Source organism: Oncorhynchus gorbuscha, linkage group LG09 (genome assembly GCF_021184085.1).
Source record: "Oncorhynchus gorbuscha isolate QuinsamMale2020 ecotype Even-year linkage group LG09, OgorEven_v1.0, whole genome shotgun sequence".
Taxonomy (NCBI): domain Eukaryota; kingdom Metazoa; phylum Chordata; class Actinopteri; order Salmoniformes; family Salmonidae; genus Oncorhynchus; species Oncorhynchus gorbuscha.
Genome location: NC_060181.1, coordinates 74,498,944 through 74,510,439, shown reverse-complemented (window position 1 = coordinate 74,510,439; position 11,496 = coordinate 74,498,944). Strand labels below are relative to the sequence as shown.

General features: G+C 45.4%; 1 protein-coding gene across 1 annotated transcript in view; it reads left to right on the top strand.

Annotated features, from left to right (window-relative positions):
- LOC124044059 (E3 ubiquitin-protein ligase SH3RF3-like) overlaps nt 1–11,496 on the top strand; it is a 95,026-nt gene that overhangs the window by 78,751 nt on the left and 4,779 nt on the right. The window contains exon 8 of the mRNA XM_046363427.1: nt 29–360. Within this exon, the coding sequence (XP_046219383.1) occupies nt 29–360 (332 nt within the window). The remainder of the gene's footprint in view (nt 1–28; nt 361–11,496) is intronic.

Sequence of the window (11,496 nt, the reverse complement as noted above, 5' to 3'; positions counted from 1 at the left end):
TTCTCCGTCTCGTTCTCTCTGTCCGCAGAAAGAGAAGAAAGGAGGTCTGCTAAAGCTTCTCTCGGGAGCCGCGGCCAAGAAGAAGTCCTCTCGCTCTCCCCCGTCCTCCCCCCCGACCCTCCCCCTGTCGGGTGCCGTCCTCCCACATCACACCCGCTCTGGTTCCTGTCCTATGGAAGCTCAGGGGCGTGCCGGGTCTTGTCCAATTGAGAGTGAGATGGTGGGGGCCATGGGATTAGAGCCTCTGCACAGGAAGTCAGGATCCCTCGACCTCAACTTCCCCCGGTCGCCCCCGACGCCCCGCACCGGAAACGCACTGTTGGCCCTCCGACCTGAACCAAAGCCCCTGTCCAGAGAGAGGTATACATATACAGTATTGTGGTTACACACACTCTCATACACACACCCTGTTCAGAGAGAGGTATACATATACATTATTGTGGTTACACACACTCTCATACACACACCCTGTTCAGAGAGAGGTATACATATACATTATTGTGGTTACACACACTCTCATACACACACCCTGTTCAGAGAGAGGTATACATATACATTATTGTGGTTACACACACTCTCATACACACACCCTGTTCAAAGAGAGGTATACATATACATTATTGTGGTTACACACACTCTCATACACACACCCTGTTCAAAGAGAGGTATACATATACATTATTGTGGTTACACACACTCTCATACACACACCCTGTTCAGAGAGAGGTATACATATACATTATTGTGGTTACACACACTCTCATACACACACCCTGTTCAAAGAGAGGTATACATATACATTATTGTGGTTACACACACTCTCATACACACACCCTGTTCAGAGAGAGGTATACATATACATTATTGTGGTTACACACACTCTCATACACACACCCTGTTCAAAGAGAGGTATACATATACAGTATTGAGTAGTATTTATTAGGATCCCCATACATCATAAATAACACGATACATTATTACATTATTACTCTGTTAAATGTACAATATAAAATCCACAATACCACAGCATTACAATGTGTGTGTGTAGAGTGCGTGTGTTAGTGTGTGTATGTGTGTTTGTCAAAAAATCGAATCTGATTTTATTGGTCACATGCTTCGTATACAACAGGTGTAGACTAACAGTGAAATGCTTAGTAACGGGCCCTTCCCAACAATGCATAGAATAATTATAATAATAACACAAGGAATAAATACACAATGAGTAACGATAACTTGTCTATTTACCAGGGTACCAGTACTGAGTCCATGTTCAGGGGTACAAGGTAATTGAGGAAGATATGTACATATAGGTAGGGATAAAGTGACTCGGTAGCGAGGTAGATAATAAACAGTAACAGCATCGTATGTGATGAGTCAAATGTAAATGTAAAAGAGATTCGTGCAAAAAGGGTCAATGAAGATATTCTGGGTAGCTATTGGTTAACTATTTAACTAACTATGCTGAACAAAAATATAAACGCAACATGCAATCATTTAAAAAATGTTACTGAGTTACAGTTCATATAAGGAAATCAGTCAATTTAAATAAATGTATGAGGCCCTAATATATGGGTTTCACATTACTGGGTATTTATTTCATTATTTTTTATCTCAGTTCGACACATACAACAACACAAAGTTACACATGGAGTAAAACAAACATACAGTCAATAATACAGTAGAAAAATAAGTCTATATACAATGTGAGCAAATGAGGTGAGATAAGGGAGGTAAAGGCCAAAAAAGGCCATGGTGATGAAGTAAATACAATATGGGAAGTAAAACACTGGAATGGTTGATTTGCAGTGGAAGAATGTGCAAAGTACAGATAGAAATAATGGGGTGCAAAGGAGCAAAAATAAATAAATAAATACAGTAGGGGGAGAGGTAGTTTTTTGGGCTAAATTATAGATGGGCTATGTACAGGTGCAGTAATATGTGAACTGCTCTGACAGCTGGTGTTTAAAGCTAGTGAGGGAGATAAGTGTTTCCAGTTTCAGAGATTTTTGTAGTTCGTTCCAGTCATTGCCAGCAGAGTTATTTGTAGTTGTCCACATATTCTAAGTCAGAACCGTCCAGAGTAGTGATGTTGGACGGGCGGGCAGGTGCAGGAAGCGATCGGTTGAAGAGCATGCATTTAGTTTGACTTGTATTTAAGAGCAATTGGAGGCCATGGAAGGAGAGTTGTATGGCATTGAAGCTCGTCTGGAGGGCTGTTGACACAGTGTCCAAAGAAGAGCCAGAGTATATAGAATGTTGTCGTCTGCGTAGAGGTGGATCAGAGACTCACCAGCAGCAAGAGCGACATCATTGATGTATACAGAGAAGAGAGTCGGTCCAAGAATTGAACCCTGTGGCACCCCCATAGAGACTGCCAGAGGCCCGGACAACAGGCCCTCCGGTTTGACACACTGAACTCTATCAGAGAAGTAGTTGGTGAACCAGGCGAGGCAATCATTTGAGAAACCAAGGCAATCGAGTCTGATGATGAGGATGTGGTGATTGACAGAGTCGAAAGCCTTGGCCAGGTCAGTGAATGTGGCTGCACAGTATTGTTTCTTATCGATGGCGGTTAAGATATTGTTTAGGACCTTGAGAGTGAGGTGCACCCATGACCAACTCTGAAACAGATTGCATAGCGGAGAAGGTATGGTGGGATTCGAAATGGTCGGTAATGTGTTTGTTGACTTGGCTTTCGAAGACCTTAGAAAGGCAGGGTAGGATAGATATAGGTCTGTAGCAGTTTGGGTCAAGAGTGTCCCCCCCTTTGAAAAGGGGGGTGACCGCAGCTGCTTTCTAATCTTTGGGAATCTCAGACGACACGAAAGAGAGGTTGAACAGGCTAGTAATAGGGGTTGCAACAATTTCGGCAGATAATTCTAGAAAGAAAGGTTCCAGATTGTCTAGCCTGGCTGATTTGCAGAAAGAGTCCAGATTTTGCAGCTCTTTCAGAACATCAGCTGACTGGATTTGGGAGAAGGAGAAATGGGGAAGGCTTGGGCGAGTTGCTGTGGGGGGTGCAGTGCTGTTGACTGGGGTAGGGGTAGCCAGGTGGAAAGCATGGCCAGCCGTAGAAAAATGCTTATTGAAATTCTCAATTATCGTGGATTTATCGGTGGTGACAGTATTTCCTATCCTCATTGCAGTGGGCAGCTGGGAGGTGGTGTTCTTATTCACCATGGACTTTACAGTGTACCGGAACTTCTTTGAGTTTGTGTTGCAGGAAGCAAATTTCTGCTTGAAAAAGCTAGCCTTGGCTTTTCTAACTGCCTGTGTATATTGGTTTCTAGCTTCCCTGAAAATTTGCATATCACCGGGGGCTGTTCGATGCTAATGCAGAATGCCATAGGATGTTTTTGTGTTGGTTAAGGGCAGTCAGGTCTGGAGAGAACCAAGGGCTATATCTGTTCCTGGTTCTAAATCTTGAATGGGCATGCTTATTTAAGATGGTGAGGAAGGCATTTAAAAAAAACTGGGCATCCTCTACTGACGTGATGAGATCAATATCCTTCCAGTATACCCCGGCCAGATCGATTAGAAAGGCCTGCTCGCTGAAGTGTTTCAGGGAGCGTTTGACAGTGATGAGTGGAGGTCATTTGACCGCTGACCCATTACGGATGCAGGCAATGAGGCAGTGATCGCTGAGATCTTGGTTGAAAACAGCAGAAGTGTATTTAGAGGGCAAGTTGGTTAGGATGATATCTATGAGGGTGCTCGGCTTTGGGGTGATACCTGGTAGGTTCATTGATAATTTGTGTGAGATTGAGTGCATCCTCAATTGAGGGCAAGCTTAAATTGTAGGATGGCTGGGCGGTTAAGTATTTTCCAGTTTAGGTCGCCTAGCAGCACGAACTCTGAAGATAGATGGGGGGCAATCAGTTCACATATGGTGTCCAGAGCACAGCTGGGGGCAGAGGGTGGTCTATAGCAGGCGACAATAGTGAGAGACTTGTTTTTAGAGAGGTGGATTTTTTTTCAGACCTGGATAGTAGGACAGAACTCTGCAGCCTATCTTTGCAGTAGATTGCAACACCGCCCCCTTTGGCCGTTCTGTCTTGTCTGAAAATGTTGTAGTAAGGGATGGAGATTTCAGAATTTTGGGTGGTATTCCTAAGCAAGGATTCAGACACGGCAGACCATACGAGTTGGCTAAAGAAGTGAATAAAACAAACTTAGGGAGCAGGCTTCTAATGTTAACATGCATGAAACCAAGGCTATTACGGTTACAGAAGTCATCAAAAGAGAGCTCCTGGGGAATAGGAGTGGAGCTAGGCACTGCAGGGCCTGGACCCATCTCTACATCATCAGAGGAAAAGAGGAGGAGTAGGATAAGGGTACGGCTAAAAGCAATGAGAATTGGTCATCTAGAACATCCGGAACAGAGAGTAAAAGGAGGTTTCTGGGGACGATAAAATAGGTTCAAAGTATAATGTACAGACAAAGGTATGGTAGGATGTGAATACAGTGGAGGTAAACCTAGGTATTGAGTGATGATGAGAGAGATATTATCTCTAAAAACATAATTGAAACCAGGTGATGTCATCGCATGTGTGGCTGGTGGAACTGAAAGGTTGGATAAGGTATAATGAGCAGGGCTAGAGGCGTAGAGCGTGAAATAAGCCAATAAACACTAACCAGAACAGCAATGGACAAGACATATTGACATTAAGGAGTGACATGCTTAGTCGAGTGATCATAAGGGTCCAGTTAGTAGTGAGGTTGGTTGGGGTAACGGCGATTCAGACAGCTAGCCGGGCCATCGGTAGCAAGCTAGCATAGGATGGTCTGTTTTTAGCCACCTTGTGCGTTTCCGTTGGTAGATTAGTGGGGTTCCGTGTGGTAGAGGGGATCAATCCAATTGGCAAAATAGATATAGTTATAGTGACCCAAGAAAAATTGTCCAATAGACCTATTCAGATAGCAGCCGATAAGACAGCTAACGATTAGCCCGGTGGGGCTCCGCATCGGCAGTAAAACGGGTCCGGATAGGTGATTGTAGCCCAGGAGTGGCTGATGGAACTCGTCAGCTGGCTAGCATCCGGAATTGATGTTTGCTCCGGGATCGACGTAAGCCAATAGTCACACGGATGGCAGCTAGCTAGCTGCGAGATCCAGGTGCAAATGTCCAGAGCTTGTGGTTGAAATCCGGGGATATGGAGAGAAAAATAGGTTCGGTATGTTCTGGTCTGAGTCTCATTGTACAAAACTGGCGATAGCTTTTCGAGCTAAAGGATAGCTGATGACCACAAACCGTGGTAAGCTGAATACTAACGTTAGCCAGTAAACTGGCTAGCTTCTGGTTAGCTTCTGGCTAGCTTCTGATAAGCTTCTGGATAGCTTCTGGTTAGCTTCTGGCTAGCTTCTATTGTGGATTTCAGATTTGAGGTAAATAATACTTCTTTTTTTAAATTGGTGAGGCGGGTTGCAGGAGAGTGTTTTGAAGTTGAGTTTTTGGAAAAGAAAATATATAAAAGATATAAAAAGAAAGATGTAAATATATACAGTATATACACGGGACACGACAAGACTAGGACAAAGGACGCCTGACTGCTATGCCTTCTTGGAACAGGAGATATGCATCTGAGATTTGTATACAGATATGCATCTGTTGTTCACAGATACATTTTTTTTTTAAGTAAGGGAGTGGATCAGAAAACCAGTCAGCATCTGGTGTGACCACTATTTGCCTTATATCTCCTTTGCATAGAGTTGACCAGGCTGACTGGGAATAGAAATATGAATCTGTTGGTCACAGATGCCTAAAAAAAAGGTAGGGGCGTGGATCAGAAAACCAATCAGTATCTGGTGTGACCACCATTTGCCTCATGCAGCGTCACACATCTCCTTCACATAGTTGATCAGGCTGTTGATTGTGGCCTGTGGAATGTTGTTCCACTCCTCTTCAATGGCTGTGCAAAGTTGCTGGATATTGGCAGGAACTGGAACACGCTGTCATACACGTCAATCCAGAGCATCCCACCATGCTCAATGGGTGACATGTCTGGTGAGTATGCAGGCCATGGAGAAACTGGGACATTTTCAGCTTCCAGGAATTGTGTACAGATCCTTGTGACATGGGGCTGTGCATTATCATGCTGAAACATGAGGTGATGGTGGCTGAATGCACGACAATGGGACTCAGGATTTCGTCACGGTTTCTCTGTGCATTCAAATTGCCATCGATAAAATGCAATTGTATTTGTTGTCCGTAGCTTATGCCTGCCCTTACCATAACCCCACCGCCACCATGGGGCACACTGTTCACAACATTGACATCAGAAACCCGCTCACCCACATGACACCATACACACTGTCTGCCATCTGCCTGGTACAGTTGAAACCGGGATTAATCCAAGAAGAGCACACTTCTCCAGCGTGCCAGTGGCCATCGAAGGTGAGTATTTGCCCACTGAAGTCGGTTACGTCGACGAACTGTAGTCAGTTCAAGACCCTGGTGAAGACGATGCGCATGCAGATGAGCTTCCCTCTTACAGTTCCTGACAGTTTGTGCAGAAATTCTTTGGTTGTGCAAATCCACAGTTTCATCAGCTGTTCAGGTGGCTGGTCTCAGACGATCCCACAAGTGACAAAGTCGGATGTGGAGGTCCTGGGCTGGCGTGATTACACATGGTCTGCGGTTGTGAGGCCAGTTGGACGTACTGCCAAATTCTCTAAACGATCTCTGGTGAACGTTCCTGCAATCAGCATGCTAATTGCATCTGTGGCATTGTGCTGTATAACAAAACTGCACATTTTAGAGTGGCCTTTTTTGTCCACAGCACAAGGTTCAGCTGTGTAATGATCATGCTGTTTAATCAGTTTCTTGATATGCCACACCTGTCAGGTGGATGTATTATCTTGGCAAAGGAGAAATGCTCACTATGTTCTCGTTGTCTCGGATTGGGAACCGTATTTAGGTAGCCTGAGTTTCACTTTGTATTTTGTGGGTGATTGTTCCTGTCTCTGTGTAGTGTTCACCAGATAGGCTGTAATTAGATTTCACGTTCCGTTTGTTGTTTTGTATTGAGTTATTTCATGTATCGTTTCGTTTTCATTCATTAAAGATCATGAGTAACAAACACGCTGCATTTCGGTCCGACTCTCTTCCTTCAACAGACGAACGCCGTTACACACTAAGGGATGTAAGGGATGTAAAGGGATGTAAACAAATTTATGCACAATATTTGACAGAAATAAGCTTTTTGTGCGTGTGGAAAATTTCTGGGATCTTTTATTTCAGCTCATGAAACACAAACTTTACATGCTATGTTGTGTTAACATGTTGTGTTTATATTTTTGTTCAGTGTATTTAGCAGTTGTATAGCTTGGGGGTAATTATAATAATTAGCTGGGTGCTTACATTTGTCCGATTTCATACATGTACTATAGGGGGCATTCGGAAAGTATTCAGATTCCATACATGTACTATAGGGGGCATTCGGAAACTATTCAGATTCCATACATGTACTATAGGGGGCATTCGGAAAGTATTCAGATTCCATACATGTACTATAGGGGCATTCGGAAAGTATTCAGATTCCATACATGTACTATAGGGGGCATTCGGAAAGTATTCAGATTCCATACATGTACTATAGGGGGCATTCGGAAAGTATTCAGATTCCATACATGTACTATAGGGGGCATTCGGAAAGTATTCAGATTCCATACATGTACTATAGGTGTTATGCAGGTGAATGAGGACCCAAAAGCGACTTGGCGAAAACAGAGTCTTTAATCCAGTAAAGTAAATCTACAATCATAAAGCATAATTCCACTCGTAATGACGAGAACCGACTGGAGACTCGATCATAACTGCAGGTTGCCTCGGGAAGGCACGTGAACGTAGCAGACTCAGACACCTGCTCACCACGCAGCATCTGAGGGAAACACGACACGACAGGGCGATACACAGACACAGCACGGTGAACAATAGACAAGGATCCGACAGGGCAGGAACGGAAAACAAGGGGAGAAATAGGGACTCTAATCAGGGAAAAAGATAGGGAACAGGTGTGGGAAGACTAAATGATTGATTAGGGGAATAGGAACAGCTGGGAGCAGGAACGGAACGATAGAGAGAAGAGAGAGAGGAAGGGAGAGAGAAAAAGGGGAACGAACCTAAAAAGACCAGCAGGGGGAAAACGAACAGAGGGAAAAGCAAAATGACAAGACAATATAAGACAATACATGACAATAGGGGGCATTCGGAAAGTATTCAGATTCCATACATGTACTATAGGGGGCATTCGGAAAGTATTCAGATTCCATACATGTACTATAGGGGGCATTCGGAAAGTATTCAGATTCCATACATGTACTATAGGGGGCATTCGGAAAGTATTCAGATTCCATACATGTACTATAGGGGGCATTCGGAAAGTATTCAGATTCCATACATGTACTATAGGGGGCATTCGGAAAGTATTCAGATTTCCACATTTTTGTTAGTTTACAGACTTATTAGAAAATGGATTACATTGTTGACAAAGCAAAGACAGGTTTTTAGAAATGTTTGAAAATTGATCAAATAAAAAAAAGTTAATATTACTCCTCCAGTCTATGACGGGTGGCTGGAGTCCTTGACAATTTTTTGGGCCTTCCTTTGACACCGCCTGGTGTAGAGGTCCTGGATGGCAGGGAGCTCAGCCCCAGTGATGTACTGGGCCATACTCACTACTCTCTGTAGCGCCTTGCGGTCTGATGTCAAACAGTTGCCATACCAAGCGGTAATGCGGCCAGTCAAGATGCTCTCCAATGGTGCAGCTGTAGAATGTTTTGAGGATCTGAGAGCCATGAATGTTTTCAGCCTCCTGAGGGGAAAGCGGCGTTGTCGTGCCCTCTTCAAAACTGTGAGTGGACATCGAGAAACTTGAAGCTCTCGAACTGTTGCACAACAGCCCTATCTATGTTAATGGAGGCCTGTTCGGCCCTCCTTTTCCTATAGTCCACAATCAGCACATTGAGAGAGAGGTGGTTGTCCTGTCACCACACTGCCAGGTCTCTGACCTCCTCTCTATAGTCTGTCTCATCGTTGTCGGTGATCAGGCCTACCACTGTGGTGTCGTCAGCAAACTTAATGATGGTTTTGGAGTCATCGTGGGTGAACAGGGAGTACAGGAGGGGACTAAGCACGCCCCCCTGAGGGTCCTCTGTGTTGAGGATCAGCGTTGCAGATATGTTGTTGCCTACCCTTACCACCTGACGGCCCGTTAGGATGTCCATGATCCAGTTACAGAGGCAGGTGTTTAGTCCCAGGGTCCTTAGCTTAGTGATGCGCTTTGTGGGCACTATGGTGTTGATCGCTGAGCTGAAGTCAATGAACATCATTATTCTTGTCCAGGTGGGAAAGGGCAGTGTGGAGTACGATTGAGATTGCGTCATCTGTGGATCTGTTGGGGTGGTAAACAGATCTGTTGGAGTGGGTCTAGGGTTCCTGGCATTAGGGTGTTGATGTGAGCCATGATCAGCCTCTTCATAGCACTTCATGGCTACCAACGTGAGTTCTACGCGGTAATCATTTTGGCAGGTTACCTTGCTTTCTTGGGCACAGGGACTATGGTGATCTGTTTTAAACATGTAGGTATTACAGATTCAGTCAGGGAGAGGTTAAACATGTAGGTATTACAGACTCTGCCAGGGAGAGGTTGAACATGTAGGTATTACAGACTCTGCCAGGGAGAGGTTGAACATGTAGGTATTACAGACTCTGCCAGGGAGTGGTTAAACATGTAGGTATTACAGACTCTGCCAGGGAGAGGTTGAACATGTAGGTATTACAGATTCGGTCAGGGAGAGGTTGAACATGTAGGTATTACAGACTCTGCCTGTTATGTTTTGTCATTGGTTATCATGTCTTGTCTCTGTGCTTCCCTTCTATTCGTTTCCCTCTGCTGGTCTTATTAGGTTCTTTCCCTCTTTCTATCCCTCTCTCCCCCTCCCTCTCTCCCTCTCTCGCTCTCTCTCTCTATCGTTCCGTTCCTGCTCCCAGCTGTTCCTCATTCTCCTAACTACCTCATTTACTCTTTTCACACCTGTCCCCTATTTTGCCCTCTGATTAGAGTCCCTATTTCTCCCTCTGTTTTCCGCTTCTGTCCTTGTCGGATCCTTGCTTGATGTTCGCTGTTCTGTGTCCTTGTTCCGCCCTGTCGTGTTTTACCTTCTTCAGATGCTGCGTGTGAGCAGGTGTCAATGTCAGCTACGGCCGGTGCCTTCCCGAAGTGACCTGCAGTCTGTGGTCGCGTCTCCAGTCATTCCTCTCTACTGACGAGTGGATTTCAGTTTTTCTGTTTTTGCATTAGGATTATCGCTTTTGTTTAAGACGTGAATAAAGACTCTGTTTCCGTTAAGTCGCTTTTGGGTCCTCATTCACCAGCATAACAGAAGGATCCGACCAAGAATGGACCCAGCGACTACGGATTCTCGCAACACTGCCGTCGAGATCCAGGGAGCAATGCTCGGCAGACACGAGCAGGAATTGTCTGCTGCTCGTCATGCCGTTGAGACCCTGGCCGCTCAGGTTTCCGACCTCTCAGGACAGTTTCAGAGCCTTCGTCTCGTGCCACCAGCTACTTCCTGGTCTTCAGAGTCTCCGGAACCTAGGGTTAATAACCCACCATGTTACTCTGGGCAGCCCACTGAGTGCCGCTCCTTTCTCACCCAGTGTGATATTGTGTTCTCTCTCCAACCCAACACATACTCAAGAGAGAGAGCTCGGATTGCTTACGTCATTTCACTCCTTACTGGTCGGGCTCGGGAGTGGGGCACAGCTATCTGGGAGGCAAGAGCTGAGTGTTCTAACAATTATCTGAACTATAAAGAGGAGATGATACGGGTTTTTGATCGTTCAGTTTTTGGTAAGGAGGCTTCTAGGGCCCTGGCTTCCCTATGTCAAGGTGATCGATCCATAACGGATTACTCTATAGAGTTTCGCACTCTTGCTGCCTCCAGTGACTGGAACGAGCCGGCGTTGCTCGCTCGTTTTCTGGAGGGACTACACGCTGAGGTTAAAGATGAGATTCTCTCAGCGTGGACTCTTTGATTGCACTCGCCATCCGCATAGAACGACGGGTAGATCTTCGTCACCGAGCTTGTGGAAGAGAGCTCGCGTTAACGGTGTTCCCCCTCTCCGCATCTCAACCATCTCCTCCCTCCGGCTCAGAGACTGAGCCCATGCAGCTGGGGGGTATTCGCATCTCGACTAAGGAGAGGGAACGGAGGATCACCAACCGCCTTTGCCTCTATTGCGGTTCTGCTGGACATTTTGTCATTTCATGTCCAGTAAAAGCCAGAGCTCATCAGTAAGCGGAGGGCTACTGGTGAGCGCTACTACTCAGGTCTCTCCATCAAGATCCTGTACTACCTTGTCGGTCCATCTACGCTGGACCGGTTCGGCTGCTTCCTGCAGTGTCTTGATAGACTCTGGGGCTGAGGGTTGTTTTATGGACGAAGCATGGGCTCGGAAACATGACATTCCTCTCAGACAGTTAGGGAAGC